This window comes from Xyrauchen texanus, chromosome 44 (assembly GCF_025860055.1).
Source record: "Xyrauchen texanus isolate HMW12.3.18 chromosome 44, RBS_HiC_50CHRs, whole genome shotgun sequence".
NCBI classification, from domain to species: Eukaryota; Metazoa; Chordata; class Actinopteri; order Cypriniformes; family Catostomidae; genus Xyrauchen; species Xyrauchen texanus.
In genome coordinates, this window is record NC_068319.1 from 15,528,389 (window position 1) to 15,552,873 (window position 24,485).

The window sequence follows — 24,485 nt, forward strand, 5'->3', positions numbered from 1 at the left end:
GTTGAAACACGAAGAAAACATGAGAATTTGACATAATTTGGAGGCAGATTGCTTCCATCTGGTGAACAAAATATAAATAACATGACATGTTAATAAAATAACATGGATGTGGCCTCCTACTGTGTTGTCTGATGGCTTGTTGTAACCTTATTTTATGTTTTATCACAAGATATGTATTTGGATATATATTTAGACATTATCAATCTATTATGTGTCAAAATTTAGCATTTTAAAATGTATTTGAAGTTTTTACAGTTTATGTCATTATGCTTGTCACCTGACCATGGTGTTGCAAAGAGAAGAGACAGATTAAGCACTTTTCTACCAATAATTTATTTAAAACATAATTTAATAACTCGAAGTAAATGCATAATAATATCAATAAAATGAACATCAAGAAACATAAATTAACTGAAAAATTCAGAAAATTCAATTAGAGTATAATACAGAAGAATCGGAGTAAACATTTTGCGGTTTCAAATTTTCTATATTAAAAATGTATCTTGCAAACGTGTGCGTGTGTGTCAGATTGCTGTCATCAGCTGGAAAACAAATTACTTTTAATGCCAACAATGACCAAAAGGTGGCTGTAGAGCTCCACTTATTGATGCCCTGGTTCTCTCTCTCTCTCTCTCTCTCTCTCTCTCTCTCTCTCTCTCTGTGTGTGTGTTCTGCATTATGAGTGGTATCTTCTCAACCCTTAATTTCTGAGTGTGTATGTTTAAAAAAAAAAGTGTTGTGTTAAAGTCTCACTTTAACTTGCTTAAAATACAACATGTTTGTCTACTGTTTACAAGTTTACTGTTATATCATGCAACAACAAAGCCTAAGATTATAACGTAGGATATAATCTGAGGATCTATGAAAGGTTTATCTTCTACAACATGGTTCCAAGTGTAATTTTTTATAAATAAAGTAATGTTTCCATAGGATGCGCCACAAAACTGTTATGAGAAACAAAAAACTGGTCTTGCTAAATGTGTATGTGCATGTTCAATTCTTTCACTGTGTTGAGAGAAACTCGTGTCCACTTCCTGTGACTGAGGGCACTGACAGTCCTGCCCTGGCTCTTGGGATTACCAAACTGTTTTCATATGCACAACCTGTCATGGGCAAAAATCAGCACAAAGAAAATGGAAGATTATGTTAAAATGTATGGAATTAGAGTACATTATATTGGTTATGTCATAGTTTCTTACCCAGGTCAGGTCTTGTAATAGACACTTGCCATTGGCTGCATTCTGAGGAAACGGATGAGCTCTGGGTTGAATTAGACTTGATGGATCGCACTGAAGCTATCAAGGGAAACTTATTTGGTGGATTGGGTTTGGGTTTGGGACTGACAGTTGCAGTTTGGCTCCACTCTGCAAACAATCAAGAAATTAGTGCTTGTTTATTGCGTTAAATGTGCATTCAATATGATTTTATTTTAAGATGGCCAATATGGCAGTCGTTTTGGACATTTTAAACATATTTTTAAAAGTACTTTTATTTCTTCATGTATATGTGATAATACTGAATGATTAACCCTCCTAGGCTGTTCAATAAAGGTCGTCACCTTGACTGTGTGCGATAATTATTTTGTAGAAAACAGTACAGTTGTACTTTAAATAAAAAAAAAAATAAAAAGATAAAGTTTATTCTTCCCTGAAGTAATAACAATAAAATTATGCACTTCTCTTGGGATTTTATGGTATTTAGATCTTGCTTACCAATTAATGTCTCAATTATATGATTCATTTGCATATGCAAATAAGCGCATTTATGTTAATTTCACTTCAGTTAAACTCAAGTTGAAACATGAAGAAAATATGAGAATGTGTGGTATTGGTGACAGATTGCGGATGATAACAAAAAATAACAATAACATGACTTGTGGATGTCATAACAATAATAACCAGTAGATGGCAGCAGAGACAGTGTAGTCTGATTGCCTGTTATAAATTCATTTAAATGTAAGACATTTTTCAAATGTCAATGTGACATTACTGTATTTACAGTATTGATTTACAGTCAAACCTGGCCATGGTGATACAAAGAGAGAAGACACAGAATAAGCATTATGTTATCAATAATTGATTTTATTGATGTTGGGGGCATGCACAAACAGCACAGGTGTTGTATTTTTTATGACAACTTAGACTCATTGAATAAAGTGCACGCTATTTTCACGTTTAGATTGCATGTCTAAGAAAAAACATATCTGCAATTGGTTAAAAATGACCGAACAGCCGAGGAAGGTTAAGAAAATTGTGCTTTACCTGAATACTCTTGCAGCTTGAAAACTCCACAGCATAAATGTACTCTCCATTGCTTGCGTACATTTTCCTTCATGAGACAGTGGAAGACAAAAATAAAGAAACCTGAAACAAATCATAATATTCAGTGTTAATGACAACCATAATGGATAATTCAGGGTGGCTATGGCTCAGGTGGTAGAGCGGGTTGGCCACTAATTGCAGGGTTGGCAGTTCGATTCCTGTCCCACATGACTGCTCATGCCGAAGTGTCCTTGGGCAAGACACTGAACCCCAAGTTGCTCCCAATGGCAGGCTAGTTCTGCCGTCATTGGTGTGTGCGTGTGTATGTGAATGGGTGAATGAGTCACAGTGTACGATTAAAAAAACACTATATAAGTGCAGACCATTTATCATAAAACTGTACTTAAAGTCATTTTAAGTGATCCTCTCTCCTACCTTGCAGGCTGTTGAGTATGGAGAACAGGTAGAGGAGAAACACTTTGACTGGTCCCCAGGCAAAAAAAGCCACAGCCCAGGTGAGACCCAATAGGAAGGTAAGGCTCGCCACAGCCCGCAGGTCTTTCAAGAGGTCACTACGAGTTCCTGCTGGCTGATTGACTTGCATGTTTCGTATCTGGATCAGAACCACTAAGAATATGGAGCCATTGCAGAGCAGTATGAGAGCTATGTAGCTTACCACTGACACATAGAAAACCACATCATCTTGCACCCAGCAGCTGAGAAAGAAAAGAGGGTTTAAAAGAAGTTTATCACATCTATTTGACACACAACTAGATTTGCTGGAACATACAGTATTTAATGCTTACAATTAAAACATGTAAATACAAACATGTAAATGTTGAATCATCACATACAACATATCAGAATCATCCAAAGTCATCTGGGAATCACCCATGGTCATGCCATATGCATCTCTCTTTATGGCCAGCACAAAACCACATATTATAAGTGGAATTCCTGTGTAAAAACAGTATAGTTTGTAAATAAAAATGATATAAAGAGATATATGTTTAAACAGGCTAAACAAATGTCTCACCCCAGCCAAGCAGACAGAATTTCAAGATGTATGAGGGCACATACACATTGAAGACTTTGACCAAAGCAAAGTACATATTCACAGCCCCCAGGCCCATCCATGTAAAGGAAGTCAATAGGAAATAGTGTAAGGCTGTTGCCACAGCAATGCACAGGCCATAGATCCCGAAAGAAGAGATCCAGGAGTTTATCAGAAATGTCAGGTTGAGTCCCAGTAACGCGATGGACAGGTTTAATAGAATTTTGGATGGGTAGTCTCTTCTCAGCTTCCTGCTCATTTTTCCATGCAAAAATAATTACAATAGCATTATAATTACAAACTGCTAATACAAAAATGATAAGGCATTGCATACGTTCCCATTATCATAGTAAAACATTGGGATTGACAGGTATATTGTATTAACTGTATATAAAGTACATCATAGACATTTCTGTTTAGCAATTGCAAAATGGTGGTTGGTGTTTTTTGTTCCAATTTGATCATAATAACAGTTGATGTGTTATAACTTTAGAGCTCTTACTCTAAGAGTGTGTATGTTAGCACTGTGATCCCAAGAAAGCAGGAAGACACACCACAGCCCATGTATGTGATAAGAGTGAGGATTTTCTCATTCTTTGCATCAATAGGAGTTCTGGATACATCCTATAATTCATAGAAAGACATTGTTTGGTGGACATATTAGACATTTGCTTCTATGTTTTGTCAGACAGTTTCATATTTGTGTGAAGATTGCTTAACATGTATTTAAGTATTGAAGTTGATTATAAAGGGTCAAAGTGCTAAAAGATCAAATTAATTTAGATATTTACAGTATGTCATATTTGCTATTGCTATATTAAGCAAATTACATTTTGTATTACGCTAAACTGCAATTGAATTATTAAACACAAAATACTACCATACCAGCAGAACCCCAAAATGGGTGAGATGGTCACACAAACAGGTGGTGTAATCATTGCTGACATTGTATGTCCAGCACCCATTTGGGTTCCATCCTCCATAGCCATCTACATGCACAAACACACACATAAAAACCTAGATCATATAAAGCACCAAATGTAGAAAAGAATACTTTTGTATAAGTTTGAAAAAAGTTTGCTTATCTTCGTGCAATCCCACCTACACATATGTGGATGTTGCTTTGCTATACGCAACACATAATTTCATTTCGTTTAAACCGACTGATCTCGGTTCAGGAGACTCTGGGCTGTCAGTAAAGGGTTACATTTTCAACATGTGACAAAACAACATGGTGCCAATCACAGTGGAGTTTGTCTTTGGAAGACATGGCAACAGAACTACATCTGGAAGAAACCTAATTAAGTTTTTACATTTACATCTAGTTTGCGACTATGCACGCCCGGCCCCCAATCGGCCTAATCAGCCGAGGAGTGGGATAAATGCTGCCGGATGCGGCAGTTCGAGAGAGAGGCAGCTTCCGTGTGTGTGTGTGTGTGTGTGTGTGTGTGTGTGTTTCTTTGTGTTAAGGTTTTCATTAAATATTTGTTTGACTGTTCAGCCACCTCCTCCTTGCCCATATTAACCCTGTTACACTGGTGCCGAAACGCGGGAAGGGATGCGCTGTCATGGAGTTCTCGCCACTGCCATCTGCCCAAAAGAGCAGCCGTCTGACGGAGGAGTCGCTGCTGGCCGCCTGGACGTGGAGGAATTGCCACCGTCTGCGAGGGGCTTGCTACTGGCTGCCATAACGTGGAGGGGCATTCGATCTTCTACCAGGGGTCGCAGGACTCGCTCCGGTCCGCCTGGGGAGGAGCGGCTGTCGTCTGCCAGAGGGTGGAGGAATAGTCGAGAACCGGTCGACAGTGTGTTTTTCATTGAAAAACTAAAGTATGGGATTCCTCTTAATTTTTCAGTAATTTAACTGCAGTTACTTCTGATGTAATTGTGTTAAATACTGTATAGACTATAGAACAATTCCATATAAAACTTAAATTCTTTGGCCAGTTCATGAATAATTTATTCGATTTTATATAATTTATTTGAAAGAATTAAAAGAACAGTTTCATGTCTATCCTTGTATTTTTCATCTGGTCGTGGTTGATCAGGGTTTTATAAAGTAATTAGTAATAAGTAATGCAATTACATTTCAGACAGAGTAATCAGTACAGTAATCTAATTACACTGAAGATGTAATTAGTAGTTAGTAATTCATTTCTTTTTTAGAGTAATTTTCCCAACACTGATTATCATTTTATTTTGCTTATTAGAACTGGATTGCTTGTGACATCATATCAGTGCGCTGCCATATTACTATGCCCAAACATTCCAATGTCCCTATTAAGTCAATAGGGACATTGGAATGTTTGGGCATATTACTATGCCCAAACATTCCAATGTCCCTATTGACTTAATAGGAAATCATCTCATTTCAGTGAGTAAACATAAGTCATTCAATCTCCGATTTTATATCTGAAATCTACATCCCTACAACGCAAGCTTCCTACAATTATTTATTTATTTAAAGTTGGGAATTTTTCCTGTTATTTCCACATATATCTTCTCCCTCGTAACAAATATTATCCATAACAATTTTAAAATGTCAAATTTTACAACTGATTCCTGCTGTGTACATACTGTATGTGGACATCAGTTTTTAGGAAAACTATGCTCTAGATTTTGTATTTCTTTATTTTTGCATGTTTATTAGGTGCTACTAGCTACAAATCAAAAAGGGAAATTAAAAATGCACACATCATTCACGCTCGGGTCTAAGGAGTTTAAAGGAAGTGACCTACCATTCTTATTAAAATCCCAGTAAACACACTGGACATCCTGGTCATGCTGTCAACAACAAATACAGTTTTATTATTATTATTATTATAAAGAAAATTTTAATCATAGCCATATAAGAGCTGTACTTACTCTCTTGGCCTTGAGATGGTGCAGAGTGACTGCAACATACTCCTTCAGGTTTTTAACAGGACCTGTGGCATTAGTCACGCTGGCAGACACCACATAAGTGTTCAGTCTTTTCATTTCTTGGCCATCCTGAGACAAAAACACACAAGTTGCATGTTAGAAATAATATTACACAAAGTCATCATACAAACAGACAGATCATTACATTTGGTTACCTTTGTTGGAAAAAGAGATGGAACTCCATAAAACTGAAACTGAATGCGAGGGATGGTGTCGTTGAGGATGGGGAAGCTTTCTTGTATTACTGAGGGCAGGGAGATGAAAGCTACTGTACCATTAAAAGGCTCTTGGTTGATATAAATCTACAGCATAAGAACAATGATAGATCAGCGTTTGTGTGGCCTGTGAAATTATATATTATATTTTATTGTGCAGTTTAATTTAATTTATTTAAGAGTGATTATGTACAGTCAGACGGTCATTATAATTTACATGTATATTATATTATATAGAGATCAATAAAATAATACAATAGAGAGAGGGATACACAGAGCAAGTTCTAAATATAAAAAATGATATGTGATTTTACGAGTGTGCACATGGTGTACAGTATATGTGCATATAAAGTTCACCTAGTTTCATCAAGGTGCTGTGTAGGTGTGCTCACCTCAAGGTTAGAGTATTTGTTAGCAGACGAGACTCCAAAGGTGAGGTTATGGAAATTTCCTGGGTCAATATTGACCACTGATATTGCAATGGCTGGAGCTACTATATTGACTGACTCGCCAGTGAAACCTGACATCTTGTCTCCGATGGCCTCTGTGATGTTTAAAATGCTGTACACAAACAGGGAAATAACACACATAACATCAGATCTAATAATGTATATATACACACACACACACACACATGTTGTGTTTCCATGTTTTATGGGGACTTTCCATAGACATAATGGTTTTATACTGTACAAACTTTATATTCTATCCCCTAAACCTAACCCTACCCCTAAACCTAACCCTCACAGAAAACTTTCTGCATTTTTACATTTTCAAAAAACATAATTTAGTATGATTTATAAGCTGTTTTCCTCATGGGGACCGACAAAATGTCCCCACAAGGTCAAAAATTTCGGGTTTTACTATCCTTATGGGGACATTTGGTCCCCACAAAGTGATAAATACACGCTCACACATACACACACACACACACACACACACACACACACACACACAATATATTACATTGTTAAAATCATTAAACTGCTAGTGCTGTATATTTACTAAATGACACATGCAAGCTCATACATGTACAACAGATATACAGAATGGACACTCTGCATTAAGGTGACACAAACACACCAATTGGTGAAAGGCTGCAGGTTGCTGTTAGACTCCAGGATGTCAGAGGTGATTTTGATGATGGCCTCTCCTACGTGTGGGGTGATCACACTGACGTTTATCACTTCGACCAGTTTATCCAACACCGTTGAAAGCTCGTACTCATCCAGAAATTTTTTGTCATGTACCATGTCCTCTATCATGATCAGAATATCAACTGCATTTTCTATGGGAGGAGAACATATGATGTTTTTTTAAGAAGAACAATTTTTTTATATAATTTACTGGCTGGCGTGTTGTGTTATTTTGCCTACTTTGGTGGGGTGAGCAAGAGACAGACAAGAGACAGACAAGAGACAGACAAGAGACAGTGGGTGTGGCATCAGGCCTCAGTGAGGCGATTATTTGAAATAAAAAACAGAGCCACCAGGGGACCCCGGTAAAGCAAGGTGTTGTTTTTTTAAAAAAATTTTAAATATACTAAAAGCTGCCAGTAAGACGCAGGCAGCTGTTATGGCTCAATTAGACAGTTATAGTGGCCCCCCTTGTGGCCCGAGAGGGAAGGAAGAATGTAACTACAGGGGGGAGAGTCATAGCTAGAAATGGTTTTTCATCAGCATGATGTGCACTTACAAGTAGGTAGCAGTAAAAATAAAAAGAGGAATCTGCCGTCCCCTTGGAATCAACTCCTATTGATATGAATTTATTTCTTGCCTACTAAACAACTACGCATTGCTGAAGCCTTACCAGCACTAATTCAAATCACAAAAAGATTATAAAAATGACTGCAGCTAAACGATCATAATTTCCTGAGTGATTTTGTAGTCAGTCAGCTATCAGTAAATTCGCTAAGTTCAGCTGTATTAAAGATACTGTTAGTGATATTTTCATGGAAAGGAAGGTTATGCAAAAAAAGTTCTTACTCCCTAAGATATTAATAAATAAGTCATGAGATATCTCAGCATCTGTGGCAGCTCTAGACTCTGTTAATAGCAAACAAAAATGTGTCCGCGGGCAGTGGCCAATGACAATTTTGTTTGCAGTTGTAGCAAAAAATTCTCAATTATTGAGGCTTAATGCCATTTTTGTGCCATGTTGTTCATAACAGTTGTCAGTTGAGGGCGCTATTTTGCTGCTGTTGTATTTGACAATCGCTTCTGCTTGTTGTCGGTCTCAATAAAGTTAATTTGGTATCTTTGTAGTGTGGGGTTTTACCATGCCTAATACAATGGCTCAACTTGTGGAAATTCTAGAAAGGCTCAAATTGCTTACAGCACCTTTAAGCAATCACACAAGCCACACATCAGACAACTGCTTTCCTGAACGGCTAAAATCGCAAGGGCACCTGGCGATGTAATTGCCTGTTTAGACGCAATAATGCGTACACACGTTATGTCGTCATTAAATGAAAATTGCCTTCTGTGAACTTTACGCCTAAAGGCATTTTTGTATCTTTGGCCTTCCATAAAGACGACATGTTCAGTGAGATGAGTGATAAGTCAGATTTTTTAACCCAAAGGGACGCTATTCTTTAAGCACTTCCAAACGTAGAAGAGTCAGTGGGATGACGATGATCCAAGGGAGGGGCATGTTGTTCTGTCAAACTACATATTTGCTAAATATTTTTGCATGGCTCCTTGTTGTTGTTGTATATACTGCGGCAGTTTTCTGTTGAAATAAACTTTATAGGTGCTACAACAACAACTTTTATTGATTTTCAAGGACAGATCAGTTCATAAACACTTAGCTCGCAACCACTCATTCAGATTTTTTTTCGGAGATGAGAAGTTGTGTGTCATCGAACTGAATTCCACTGCCGGTCCATTCAACTTTAAGAAGCGTATGGTGTCGGATATGCTGCGCATTCCAGTGGCTTTCTCTGCTTCTGCACGATCAGTGCAGTGTACGCCTTAATATGGGTGAATTGACAGTGCTAAAAAATGTTTGGGTTAGCAGTCCTGAAGAGCATGTGAGCTGACACGTGAGCTGAAAATGTCATAGAAGCACCATAAAATGACGTGGTTGCTACAGTAATTTTGTTTTTTATCTCACATTTACTTTTATGACACTATCAATTAGGATTAGATTTAAGGTTTAGGGTAGGTAGGTAGCTTTCATTGATTTTCAACTCAACAGAGCATCAGACCAAACCTCATCTTTTTTTCCATCTCACATTTGTTTTTTATTACACTTTCACAATTAGTTTCTGAGATGCAGCATAATATGACCAGATGATTACAAATCTTTAATATGATTGAGATCCATTTCAAGACGTTTTTATGTATAATGCAGTTCAAATGCTGGAAAACATAAAAAGCTAGATTTGAAGAGAATGCTTGTGTATCTAAAGTGAATACTGTGAGAGGTTCACCATTTGTAACTGCAATGTCTTCTAGGTCTTTCAGACTCTTGACCACAACCTGGCATTGTCCCAGGTCTGGCTTGTTCCAACGAGCTTTGTTAGAGTTAGCCCCCAGTGAACTGTGTGGAAGAAGTGGAGACCATCAGTCGATAAACTTATCAAACCTTGAATAATTTGTATACATTTCCCCAATTTCTTGCAAATTGTTTGATACCGCTTCGCTCCAAAATACACAATGTTATATAATACTCTCTGTAGGGGTTTCATAAAATTCATGTTTAGGACCTGTACATCCATTTTATGGTTGTAAATAAACCTGGAATGACTAGTACAATGTGAAATCACACAATGATTGCTTAACCCCAGCAATGAAATTGATCCTACAAACACTTCTGCTGTAAAATATGCTACTATCTGCAACATACACAAGGACAAATTGATTTACAGCAACCCCTCAAATAGAAAATTAGATAGCTTCCTTTTTTAGAGTTAGTGAGTAGGTGCAATAACCCTGACAGTGGAGTGTTCAAAGATTATATTCTGTCATCAATATCTCATTAAACTGCTGAATTCAGATATCACTAAGGAAGCGACAGGCAACTGATGAACTGGAAATGTCTTTTGTTTGTTTTTAAGCTAAAGTGTGTCATTTTCAGTGTTAAAATACTTGCATACAGTACTGTGCAAAAGTCTTAGGCGCTTAAGATGTTTTCCAAAAACATTTGTCTTCAGATGATAATTTATATCTGCTACTTTAGTGTGTCAATTGGAAATATACATTTTACACTCCCAAACATTACTTTTGCAAATAGAATAGAATAGAAGTACAGGGCTGCAACAGATGGCATGGCCCTCACAGAGCCCCCCACAGAATATCATGTCAGTCTGGGATTACACAAAGAGACAGAAGTAATTGATACAGCCTAAAGAAGCTTGAAACATACTATCTGCCAACAACCAAGAAAAACTGTATCCAGGTGTACCTAGGAGAATTGGCGCTGTTTTGAAGGTAAAAGTGTTCACTTTAAATATTGATTTAGCTTTTTTATGTTTACTGGACTTTCAAACGTTTTTCACAAGTGCCTAAAACTTTTGTACAGTATATTCTAGCTTAATATGCAGTATCAAATAAGTAAGTAATTTATCATTTATAAAAGTAATGTACGCAGCAACATTGACTTAACCAATGGCATGTTTGGGACGGTACTATCTGTTTGGCCGACCAATTGGATTTGGGCTGTTATAGATATGTTGCATCAATTAGTATCAGTAAAATTGGCATATCTACCATTTAGAAGAAAGACTCTTACCATTTCCTAATTGCTCTGTTTTCTGGGTTCCCCTGACAGGAATGCGAGGTGATGTGTTCAACCTCAGTTTGGGACCAGTGGAAAAGCCCCATTCTGGTCTGATGATTGTACTCAGTGCATGAACCTGGTTCTGGAAATTAAGAATTTCATTCAAAGAACTCTGTACATGAATAGAGAATTTACATCTATTTTTGCTCATGTCTCTGTCTATAATACAATCTTTCTATGAGATTGTAATAATTGGACACTCGAAAATGGACACTTGAATGGCTATGCATATATTTCCCTTCCCTTCAGATACCGCACATACCTATATGAGAAATCAAAATGTCTTCGGGCTGGGCATCCAAGCTGATTGCTCCACTGGTGTAAGGTTTGTCCAGAAACGCATGAATCTGTTGCTGTGTCTCTTCAATGTTTGAGGAAGTTTTAACCTTAGCGTGAAATACACAGCTATGGCTGGGAACAAAGAAGATTTCTACATCAGATAACCACATTAATTGTGAACAATTCCTGACAGCATCAACTAGTGCTTACATTACATTTCTGTAGTTAACTCATGTTTTAAGTCTTTGCTGAACTATGTCTTGTCTTGTACTGAAATTCTCACCTTGTTATTAAGAGCAGGAAACGCTGTAAGACAGATGAATGAGACCAAATGTTCAGAAGATCGCTCATGAGGAGATCACAAAAAATGAGGTGGTGAGATAGACAACATTTGATTGAAAAGCACATACCTTTTCTACAACTTTGGATGGTGTATGTTTGTCCATGCTGCAAAAATAGAGTAGAAATGCAGGTTTAAGAAACTTTCTCTTGTTTGTCTGTTTTCTCTCTTTATACAGTATATATATATATATATATATATATATATATATATATATATATCTATATATACATATGTATACTATATAAAATATAATAAAAGACTGACCGTCGCTTTCTTCCATGTGTCAAGGGGGTGAAGAGTTTGAAGTTCAACACAAATATTTTTTCACTTAAGAGAGTTTTATAAAGCTGTAAACACGATAAAAACAAATCAAACGTGATACGTAGAAAGATAACATGCTTTAAATATATTTCAAAGTATATTTTCTACTTTTTTTTATATCTTACCCAGTCTTTAATTATGATCTCAGGATTATTATCTGGGCTCTCTATAGTCACAGTGAGGTTGACCTTAAAAAAGTTGTCTATTTTGTGAGCAGATATATTGTTAAATATGGGCACTGTGGTAAGTAAAATATTGGTAAAGATGAGAATGATTTTATTTAATATACACTCACTGAGCACTTTATTAGGAACACTATGGTCTTAATAAATTGCCCGACATGGTCTTCTATTGTTGTACCATCCGCTTTAAGGTTCGAAATGTGCATTCTGAGATGCTATTCTGCTCACTACAATTGTACACAGTCAGCTTGAACCAGTCTGGCCAATCTCTGTTGACCTCTCTCATCAACAATGCATTTCTGTCACTCACTGGATGTTTTTTGTTTTTTGGCACCATTCTGAGTCAACTCTAGAGCATGTTGTGTGTGAAAATCCCTGGAGATCAGCAGTTACAGAAATACTCAAACCAACCCGTCTGGCACCAACAATCATACCACAGTCAAAAACACTGAGATCACATTTTTCCCCATTCTGATGATTGATGTGAACATTAACTGAAGCTCCTGACCCATATCTGCTTGATATTATGCATTGCACTTCTGCCACACAATTGGCTGATTAGATAATCGGTAGAAGGTGTAAGAAGGTGTTCAGGTGTTCCTAATTAAGTTTTCTTTGAGTGTATGTCTGAGAATAAAATATTATATAGCACAATGAAAATCTCTAAACCTTGCTACTGTACACAGTGTCTCAAGAATTAAGAAAAAATGTGTGACCTGATATTAAGCCATCAGGAGAAGGGCATGTGGTTGTCTTTGTTAATAAGATACTTTCTGTTGAAGATGAAACAATAGCTTCTTTAAATGTTGAGGAAATGTCTGTTAGGGTTGTTTCCATGAATGGTATGAAGGTAGTGACTATTAGTGAAGAGATAGAAAGTTATATTTAGAGCATTTTGTTACCTTTATAATTGTATATATTTGTATTTATATTGAAACCTATAATAGGGAGATATGGAAACACATACTGTATGGACTTAACGTTGTTGTTGCTATTGAGGATGACAGAATGATTTCTTTAATTGTCGATGAGCTTTCGGTTCGGGTTGTTTCCATTGGTGTGGAGGTACTGACTGTTGAAAAGATGAAGAAAGAGCCATTAAGAGAACTCTGAGTGAATATATAATTGAATCTGCTCAGTTTTTATGCATATTATAGTTCATAAGAGAGAAATGTTTGCACCTACTGTGTGAACTTGTTGCTGTTGAAGATGAAACTGTTTCTTCTTCAGTCAAAGAAGATGATGTTGAAGTTGTTTTCAAGGGTGGTTTGGTGTTAAAGACCGCTGAAAAGATTAGAGAACTTTGGGTGTGTATATATAATTGCATATCCCTCGGCATCTTCATCAAAGTCACAAGTCTAAACAAACACATGTGCTTAAGCTAACTATACATACAAACAACTATAATATTTCATGTCTTTATTGAACACATCCCATTAAACATTCACAGTGCTGTGGAAAAAGTAAGTGAACCCTTGTATTTATTAACTTGTCAATCCTCCTTTGGAAGCAATAACCTCAACCAAATTTTTCTGGTAGCTCCGGATTAGACCTGCACAATGTTCAGAAGGAATTCAGCTATAGCTCAGCCATATTCATAGGATGTCTGGTGTGAATGGCTCTCTTGAGGTCATTCCACATCATCTCAGGGTTAGGGTCTGGGCTCTGACTGGCCACTCAAAATGGTGGATTTTCTTTTTTTTATCCATTCTGTTGTGGATTTACTTTGTTGTTTAGGGTCATTGTCTTGCTGCATCGTCCAACTTCTACTGAGCTTCAGCTGGCGCTTAGTCATCCTGAAATCGGATATCTTGATAAACCCCAAATCATGAAATCTAGGGTTCTTTTTTACCTCATTGAGCATTCTGCGGTGTGCCCTCTGAGTCATCTCAGCTAGATGGCCACTTCTAGAGGGAGTAGCCACAGTACTAAATCATCTCCATGTATAGACAATTTGTCTAACCATGGACAGATGAATACCTAAGCTCTTTGAGATAACTTTGTAACCCTTTCCATCCAGCTTCATGCAAAGCAACAATTACTGATCGTAGGTCTTCTGAGATCTCTTTTTTGTGTGGCATGGTTCACATCAGCAGATGCTTCTTGTGAATAGCAAACTCAAATTGTTTGAAGTCAAAATAGCTCTAACCCACACTTCTTATCTCTTTTCATGAATTGGATGCCAGGTTTGCCAACTCCTGATTTTGTTTTTACATCATTAGACTAGGGCTTCCCATACTTTTTCCAACATAGACTGTGAATGTTTGAATGATGTATTCAATACGTACAAGGACAATACAAGAATTTGTGTGTTATTAGTTCAAACAGATTGTGTTTGTTCATTATTGTAACTTAAATGATGATCAATCCAGATTTTAAGACAAATGTATTCTTAAAGAAGGTAATTCCAAAGTATTAACATATTATTTCTTGTCAATGTATTACAATCTATCAGCCCGATCTCATGAGAATTAATCACAATACTATGAGGTGGTGAATTCGTACCAATTTGTATAAGTTCATTCATAGGAAATCGTATGAGTAATACACCCACAAATGAGAGGAGCATCCCTCATGCCCTATTTTGTAATACAGAATTAAGCCACTTCCGTGTTCCGAATGCTTGTACGTCCCAACTCATAGTATTGTGATGAATTCTCATGTGACTATGTTACGAGGTACGGATAGTAAATCTTGTACAGACTTGATGATGTTGTTGCTTCTTTAATTGTCAAAGGACTTGCTGAGGATGGGATTGTTTCTGTAAATTGTTCGGAGGTAGTAACTGTTGAAACAAATGAACAAAAATACATTTAAAAACTTTGTGTGTGAATGTAAAACGCACTTTGAATGAAACGCAAAAAATGCATTTTGCACAGATTCTGTGCATATTAAAATCCATAAGCCAAATATAGATACACAATTCTTGTACAGACTTGTTGTTGCAGTTGAGGATGAAAGAATTGCTTCCTTAGATGTGGATGTTGGTTTTAGAGTCATAAGAATCTCTGTAGTTGTAGACATCGGCTGACGAGTTGTAGTCGTTGGTCTCTTAGTCGTATGTGGTAAAGTCCCAGTTACTGTTGTGAGTGGGTCAGGCAAAAGATCCTCTAATAAAGTGAAAAGAACAAAATCTGTGAATTTAAAACAGACATATGTATGGATTTGGATTTGTTAGCCACATAAAATGCTAAACATTTTGGGAAGTGCCTCTTATAATTGTTCAAGTTGTTGTGAAGTGGTCCCAAATCAGCTTGAAATAGAAATGTCTACCTATTTTATTACCAAGAGGGTATATGAAGATAAAGTCAGGATTTGTAATCAGCTTGCAGCATTCTAAAGTGTCACCCGTCCTCAGGATATTAGAGAGAACATCCTGCACTTTTCCTACATCATCAGTAGGAATAACATTCAGGTGAGCCAAGCAATAAAACCTGTAAAGAGAAGGATAACACTAACAAACTAGATAGGTGAAGTTTGTCAAGACAAACTTTAATATTGGCTAGACAAAGCCTTTTCTGAAAGTTGACCTTCAGAAAGAAAGACAGATTTTGTATTGTAAATGAAAGCAGAGACTATTGAGCAGAGATGGGCCTCTTCCACTAAAATAAATTGGAGAAATTGGAAAGATCAACTTGAGAATGCGCATGCACGTTAGCTATAAAAGACGATTTTTTTTTTTTACGATCTGAGGTAAAGAATTATGATGATAATTTATGATAACAGTGTTGTCAGATTTTACTGCTTTGAAATTTGTTCTTTGATCATAATCTTGACCAACCGTTTTGGAGATTTCAGTCTTTCCCTATTAAAGTAGATAGGAGCTGCACTTGTATGCCGCTTGTTTACATTTGAATTTTTTGACAGATGGGGTTTGAATAACTGAGAATTCCATTGGCCCAATTTGAAGATTCCGTCAATGCAAGTCTATGGGATGTTTAGGATATTTGATGGTCCACTGTGCGAAAATGTTTGTTCAGATCAGTTAGAAAAGATATAGCAAGACAACCCACAACAGTCTGAAGGTCTGTGCCAAGTTTGGTGGATGTAGCTTAGAAGCTCTAGTAGGATTGTATCAATTGATAATTTTGGTCTTCTTTTAGGGATTTTGAAAAAACAAAGTCTGTAGAATAACAGTATTTTGGCTTTGTCAAGCATGAAAGGTATTACAAGCATTTTTGATTATTAAGCTTTTAATTATTAAATTAGTTGGTACTTAAATTTCTTAAATAATAGAAAAGAAGATATTTAGAAGAGATTCTCACTGGCTGACTCCGGGGGAGGTGGCCCTCAGTTTTATAGTGTCCTGATGAAATGAGAAATGTTTCTGGTTAGTTATTGAGCATAACATTTTATGTCTAACTTACATAGAAAATAGAGTTAATCTAAACACACCTCTGCAGTTCCACTGGAGCCATCAAGAGAGCTGTTGAAACAGAATGACAGTAAAGATTGGATTCTTACCTCAAAAAAAAAAAAAACACATGTGAAAACACTTTTGTCTTACTTCAAACAAAACTATTTGTTCTAGAACCAAAAACAAGATCTTACCCTCCTAAAGTAGACACTGAGACTTTATACAAATTCATTTCTGTTGGCAACACTTTTCTCAACTTGGAGAGGGGAAAACATACACATATACTTCATTGAATTTACTTTTAGTCTTTGTGGTAGCAACAATACAATGTTTTGTGTGTCCTGTAGCTCACCCACTGATGTGCAATATCTCGAGCGTCGTAAACGTTCGTTTTGTTTCCGTCATTGCGAAGGATGATAAACACAACTTTAACTTCATAAAAAGGCCAGTCTGGAACATGAGGATATTGTATCATATATAAAAGAGGCTAATAAAGGGTAAACACATGCATACAGTATTATGTGTCCTGAAATGATTTATTCAAGCAAAAGTGAATTGCACAATAATAAATTACAAAATGTACTTTGTGACGAACAGGGCTAAAAGCTGTGCAATAGGAAAATTCAAACTTTTGTGATATCAAAATAGATTACAATAGTTTTATGAATATACTGATGTTGCAGTATAATTTGTGTTAAAATAAATAATTGGGCTTGATTCAATAAGACTACTAAAAAAAGCGACACCTTGGCCCCATTGTACCTTACAAAACCATCATTACGTAACAATTTATTCACATATCCATCATGAAGTATGTATGTTTTCTTTCTGTGCTGTGTAAGTTTGTGCCCTTACCACACTGTAGCATATTGTCTGGTACAGGCTGACAGCCCTGGCCTTTGTCCCAAATTCGGGCCTCCCAATGCAGCACATCCCCATCGGTACAGGCCATCGCTGATATGTCCTGAGCGCTGCGTGCTCTTCCCCAAACCCTGAACACACTTAAACTACCCTTCAGTTCAGTGCCTGACTCAAACACCATCTTTCCCTCCACAAAATAGTGTGCCACACCTAAAGTCAGAGTGCCACCTGGGGCCAAACAGCAGTAAGGGAACAAAGACTTTCCTTTGTTCTCTGGTCTTAAGGCCACCCTGCTCCCATTGACATAGACTTTAGGTTCAGTCATGGATGTGGACCAGGCCATGCAGACTGAGTGCCAGTAATGCAAGGATACCACAGAAGGTGTTATCCAGACCTTCCCAAACATCAAGGTTTTGAGATCTGATCCATGACCCTTCAGCCCTAGCTCTATCTGTTTATTATCAGGGTGCAGATACACGAACGCGGTCCAGTGCGAGTTACTGATCTGCCGCTTTATGTTGACACATACGGTGAACTCATCCAGGGCAGGAATGGAGTGATCCGGTTTAACCAGCCAGTAGCCACAGTTTTTCTGCATGAAATCCACCTCTTTTCCCCACAGACTTAAAGCACTCACAGAACCTAGATGTGAAAAAGTAGATTTTAGCACACAAACACGTGCTGTATGTGCTGAGTTTCAGGCTCTTAATACACTCAGATATTTCTGGTAAAAGTAAGAGTTATTTCTTCTTTTAAATATGCTTAACTTTGCTGTGTATAAAATGAGTTAATATCATATCACAACAAACTAAGATCAATCTATGCATCAATGTTACAATGAGCATGCTTAGTTTCTTATACATCTTTAACTAAATTTAGACTATATAAAGAATGAATGTTACAAATGATGTTTGTACAGCAATAATACCTTCATCCTTTGATGTTATTATACCTAGAATGAAGAAGATGACTAAGGCCTCAAACTCTTTATTGTGTTTTTCCATTCTTCACCTGACAAAAGATATTGTAGTAAAATGATATTACTGAACTTGGTCTGAAAGCTGTGTATTGACATATTGCACACTGTAAAATGTGAAAAGGGGGAAGAAGAAAAAATGATTTAGGTGTTTTTTTTTTTTTTGTCAGGGCTAAGTGTGTTCTGATTTACAATGCATTTTAAGATATGAAAAACCTGATAGATAGATAGATAGATAGATAGATAGATAGATAGATAGATAGATAGATAGACAGACAGACAGACAGACAGACAGACAGACAGACAGATAGATAGACAGACAGACAGACAGACAGACAGACAGACAGACAGACAGACAGCTAGATAGATAGATAGATAGATAGATAGATAGACAGACAGACAGACAGACAGACAGACAGACAGCTAGATAGATAGATAGATAGATAGATAGATAGATAGATAGATAGATAGATAGATAGATAGATAGATAGATAGATAGATAGACAGTTAGATAGACAGACAGATAGACAGACAGATAGATAGACAGACAGATAGACAGACAGACAGACAGATAGATAGATAGATAGATAGATAGATAGATAGATAGATAGATAGATAGATAGATAGATAGATAGATAGATAGACAGACAGACAGATAGATAGATAGATGGTGAAGTCAAAAATTTGTTGAATAGACAAAATAAATTAAAGCGTATCCACAAAAGTTACTCACCAGAATCAACATCTGTTGGTGTCAACTGTCCATGTAGCTCATTTCTTCAGTAAAGAAAGTTTTGTGTGAACATATAAGTTGACGTGAAAGGCATGACCATAACACCAATATAGTGCTCAATTTAAAACCTCCCCCTGTTGCCCTTTTGAGTTATTCATTAAGCTCATCAATCATCCCCATATTCAGATTAACCATGACAAGTGTTTTCTGGTGCAGGCTGATCCAGCAGGGAAAATAACTCCAATAACTCAGAAGATGTGTGGAAGAAATAATCATTTTAATTGGTCAAATTTAATTAATTAAATAAATTGAATTATAATAAATACTGAATAAATTAAATATATATATATATATATATATATATATATATATATTTATATAGGAGTAAATAGGCCTTGGAAGATAATTAAAACTGAGTTTATATTATGCTGTCTCATTTAATTGTCTAAGTAAGTAAAATAAAGGATTAAGAGAGAGGAGCGAGGAGAGAAGAACTGAAAAGATATTTGTCCGAACATATATAATACAAATCTACATGTGAGCTTGATTTATCTCAATGTTTTTGTTCTGATAGAGAAAACAACACGTTCAGCCTGGGTCTCGATGACATACAAGGTAATCAGTTACATCAAAAAAAAATTTAAGATAAAAAATTCCAAATTAAATTAAGTGGAACTGTAAAGGTTTTGATTTATGTACTACTTATACATGCTAATTGCTCTTAACCTGAAAACTGAATAAGCTACCTAATAAAATTTGATAGCACATTTGATAACCCACCAGATCTTTTTTTTTTTTTTTTGTGCAACACAAATCAGTTTATTCCATGACTTTATTCATCCAAGTTAAGTCTGACTAGTGACTTGCTAAATAATGGATAAACAGTAATACACATTTGCCTTGGTATCAGTCCTCAAACTAAGCTGAAGCTCCACTCTTCATCATAACCGTAACCCCCAAAACTCCAACATAACAGAAATTATTCTAAATGGCAACATAACAAAATATTAGACACTAACAAGTTTCCCCCTTTGCATTCATGTTGCAAAAACTCATAAAATAACACTTCATTTTAACATTTAATTTCCCTATCGAGTCGCATGCTAAGCATGCTGGGAACAAGAAATCCCCTACACAATTTAAGTTCACCAAACAAATACACATTTTAAGATAATTAAACTCAAAACAATAAAACAGTTCAGGTTCCTTAAAAGGTGTCAGTTTCATGAACTCAAAAGAAAGTTCTAAATACTCATCAAGATTCATTTATTTGAACTAATTTGAATGATTGAATTTTTCCCTACTCATTACAGTTAATTAATTTACAGTGTATGTGTGTAAGATGCATTATTATTGAACATACAATGTTCTTTACATAAACTAAACATTATAAGTGAACTTCAGCTTTATGCGATCAATCAGTAGTTCAATTCTAAGCAAACAGCAGGTGCATAGGAAATTGTCTGGCTGTGAAGCAACATTGAGATTTTACAATTTCTCTCTCATCTTTGCAAAATTGTAAAGCATCATACTAGAGACATACAGCATACATAATGGTAACACTTAACAATACATTTCTATTTATTAATAACAACCTTAGTTAACATGAACTAATATTGAACAACACTTTTACAGCAGTTATTGATCTTGGTTAATGTTAATTTCAACAAATACTAATAGCCTACATTTTTTTAAATCTAAAAGTGTATATGTGAATATTAGTTAATGCACTATAAACTAACTTGAATTTACAATGAACAATAGTATTTATATTAACTAACATTAACAAAGATTAATAAATGCTGTAAAACATATTTTGGTTATTGTTTGTTCATGATACCTAATGCATTAACTAATGTTCACAAATGAAACCTCATTGTAAAGTGTTACTGACATAATCGCAGAGTATTGCCAAGTTGCTATTTTGTTGACCAGATTACTGAAATAGAAATATAGACTATGAAAATGTTAAAATTTGAGAGGGGGAGGCGAATTGTCCATGGGGCTGAAATGAATGTATTACTCACTTGCTTTTAATATTATTTAAAGCAACATTTACATTTTAATTCTTGCTTTTTACACTGAAACTTGTGCATTTGTGTGTTTTGACCTCATAAACCATAGGTAACTGAGGAGATTAAAAAGATGAGAAAATGCGAATCCCAATAGCAGAACTTTTAGATAATGTATGGGATACCAGTTGAATTAATAGTTATTGCAAATTTTTCATAATTATGCCAAGATAATTTTTGACCTCAATTTTTGTTGAAAAATGTATTTAGCATTATCTGTAAAAAAAATAATAATAATAATAATTTTGACACACTTTCTAACTTCTAATAATTTGAGACTTTCCTTTTTTGATTTTCAAAACAAAAGGTGCCAAATTAATGTTATAGTGGGACCCACTGTTAAAAACAAAAATAAATAATTCTAATTATTTAATTGATATTCTTGTTATTTATTTATTTATTTAATATATTTATTTAACCCAAATAAGAGTTAAAATATTAAAAAAATATTTGAAATAAAATCTAATAAATTTTGTTGTTAAGGGTATAATATTTTCGTTTGATTCATGTTAAATTAAAATATAAATGTATATTTATTTAATGCAAAAATGTAGTTTTAAATCTAATTGCTAATAAAGATATTGTTGATAGAGGTGCTGTAAGCGATTTTGAGCCGTTGATTTAGCCACGCCCCCATATCCAAAGCACCACAGTGATATCGTTGAAACAACACAAGCTGCGGCATGTTCCCACGGTTGCAAACACAACAGTGGCGAAATAGCGGCCTCAACTGACAAAGTATAAATCAGAAAATGACTTTATGCCTCAATAATTCGCTGTAACAACAATAATATGAGAACACGCAAAATTATTGACTGCCAGAAAGCGTCAGATACAGCGGTCACTTTATCATTTGCTGTTTACAAAGTCTAGTGCTGTCACAGAGACTGGTAAGAAATCTAATGACACTTATTTCAGTGATATCTTTCAGGGAGTAGGAACATGTTTTGCATACCTTTCCATGAAAGATCACTTACATCACTTTTATAGCCACACTATGTAACTTTTGGCCCTCTAGCGGTTAAAAAATAAAACTGCATCTGTCTTGCAGAAGAACATTGTTTTGGTTCAGCTCTGCTCCTCTGCGCGGATGAATGTGGTTCAAGGCACCAGTGTACACATTGATACAGGACATCTTATCAGAGTGAATGGACAAATAAATACAGAAATAAAGGAAAAGACGGATATCCGAAAACATGTCATCTGAGCAGGTAAGTGCCATATCTATCTAATAAATTATTGCCGTAATGAAGAAAAATACACATGTGTGCTTGCAAGTGAGAAGTTCGGAACCGATTACAGTATAATTATTGTATTTCACTACAAACACAAACACACACACACAAGTGTGTGTGATTACACAACTATAAATAAACAATATCAAAATAATATCTTACCTGTTGAGTAAGAAAAAAGCCATCTCTGGGTCACTTTTAAATCCTTTCAGATCTCTGAGTTGTCGCCACCTCTGAGAAGCCAAGCCGATGTTGATTCAGGTTTTATTACGGACTCTGTCGCTTTCCATTTTTGCTTGTAGAGTCTGATCTGTTCGGGGTTTCTTTGCTTTTACAACAGGTGATTCCCCAGTGGCTTGCTGTTTTGAATGATCCATGGTCAATTTTTCTTGTTCGTTGTGACAAAAAACGTTCAGCTTCACACTACTCCCACACAGAGCTTATTTTCTCTTTGTACGGATATGACATGACATGCATGGAAATCCGTCTGACAGCTCTAAAATATAGTAATATAGGTTTATCAAAGTGTATTTGGGGAAGTGAAGACATGGTTTGGAAGATGGATTTTTGTTGCACTCTCTCATTAATAACATTTTGTTATTTTGTAACCAAAAAAATTAGTTACATTGTGTAGCTTTAAGGCAAGTACTTCGTTTTAAATTAAAAAGCATTTCCGGTCTAAATGCACCATTTGCTCAATCCAGTTTTTCCCGCTCGGCAATGGACAACGGAAATCTGGCTGTGATTTTAATTGTTATATTTTCTGATCAAGGTAAGGAATACTCTTATAGATATATTTGGAAAAGTGCTTTATTTTGCTCAACTTGTCTACAAGATGTAAAACCCTTGGGTAATGAAAAATAATATTAGTTGTATCATGTTAGTTGTCGCTTTTTATTGATGCAGTCATATATCGATAAATCACTACTTTCCCCCCCTATATTTTATAGATACATTAAATTTGTGTATCATATTTTGACTGATGACCACAATTTGGTGTTATAGTGGGACAGTGATTTATTGGGCACTTAACAAGTGATAGACTGACCTTTTGAATCGTTCTGCTGACGATTTTTGTTTTCTCCAAGAAATTGCAGAAGACAAAAATTCTCCAAAAAAACAGAAGTTGTGAAAAATGATATGTGACCTTGGAGCTTAAAAGTGCTATATGTAAGATTGAAAACAAGCATCTGAAATGAGTACTGCAGTTCAAATTCAAAATATTGGAGAGTTGTCTGCCCCGCCCCAGACCCGAAGCTCATACAGGTTGCCAGAATGTTGATACACAAATTAGCCAACTCAGGATCCATTTTAAAGGATTCTGGGCTTTAAGCTGTCTCCATTTTACAAAGGCATCTCCAATATTTATCCTTGTTTTACTACGCCTCTGGTCATGGTGGTTTTTAGACGGATGGTGAGGCTTTTTATGTCAGGTGGAATCTGTTATCTCTGATCCAGTTTGTTTGCTGGCTTCCATGGCTACAGCAGGGTGTTGTTTGCCTGCTAACTTGTTCAAATCTGGCAACCCGGCGGTGTGGAAATACTATTATTGAATGGGCGGGAACACACAGGCCAAAACATAAACAGAAATTCCGGCCCGGAATGGTATTGGAAACTTTAAAGTAGAATATACTGTCTGTAGCATTGTTATCAGAGAAGCCAGAATTTCAACATTAGCATGTTTCCTAATTCTCTAATGACATATTATGGTCATTTTATGAATAACTACAGTAAAAATATTACATATAGCACCATTAAGTCTATCCCTCTGCATAAAAAATGAAGTATGGCACTACTGTGAAAAAGGTCTATCACTAAATTTGTATTTTATTATTATTATATTTTTATGGTTGCTGCATTGTTTAGCCCTAAACATATTCTATTGTTTTATT

General features: G+C 35.8%; 1 protein-coding gene across 1 annotated transcript; it reads right to left on the minus strand.

Annotated features, from left to right (window-relative positions):
• Nucleotides 1-361: 361 nt before the first annotated feature.
• LOC127636374 (adhesion G-protein coupled receptor G4) lies at nt 362-18,581 on the minus strand. The gene is made up of 22 exons (XM_052116823.1): nt 18,506-18,581; nt 17,572-18,219; nt 12,303-12,379; nt 12,121-12,203; nt 11,924-11,960; nt 11,797-11,819; nt 11,497-11,645; nt 11,187-11,316; nt 9,886-9,995; nt 7,536-7,740; nt 6,845-7,013; nt 6,393-6,539; nt 6,181-6,306; nt 6,054-6,099; nt 4,201-4,304; nt 3,818-3,939; nt 3,298-3,566; nt 3,116-3,218; nt 2,697-2,977; nt 2,262-2,363; nt 1,200-1,364; nt 362-1,103 (listed from the first exon to the last, which is right to left on the minus strand). Exons 1-22 carry the CDS (start codon nt 18,579-18,581, stop codon nt 1,003-1,005), a joined length of 3,273 nt encoding a protein of 1,090 aa, XP_051972783.1. The 3' UTR covers nt 362-1,002.
• Between the last annotated feature and the right edge of the window lie 5,904 nt (nt 18,582-24,485).

Coding starts and splice junctions, on each gene's coding strand:
- LOC127636374 (XM_052116823.1), bottom strand. CDS start 18,581: ATGGAAAAACACAATAAAGAGTTTGAGGCCTTAGTCATCTTCTTCATT. Junction 11,646..11,796: donor TTCCTGCTCTTAATAACAAG/GTGAGAATTTCA, acceptor CTTTGTTCCCAG/CCATAGCTGTGTATTTCACG. Junction 3,219..3,297: donor ATTCTGTCTGCTTGGCTGGG/GTGAGACATTTG, acceptor GTTTTTACACAG/GAATTCCACTTATAATATGT.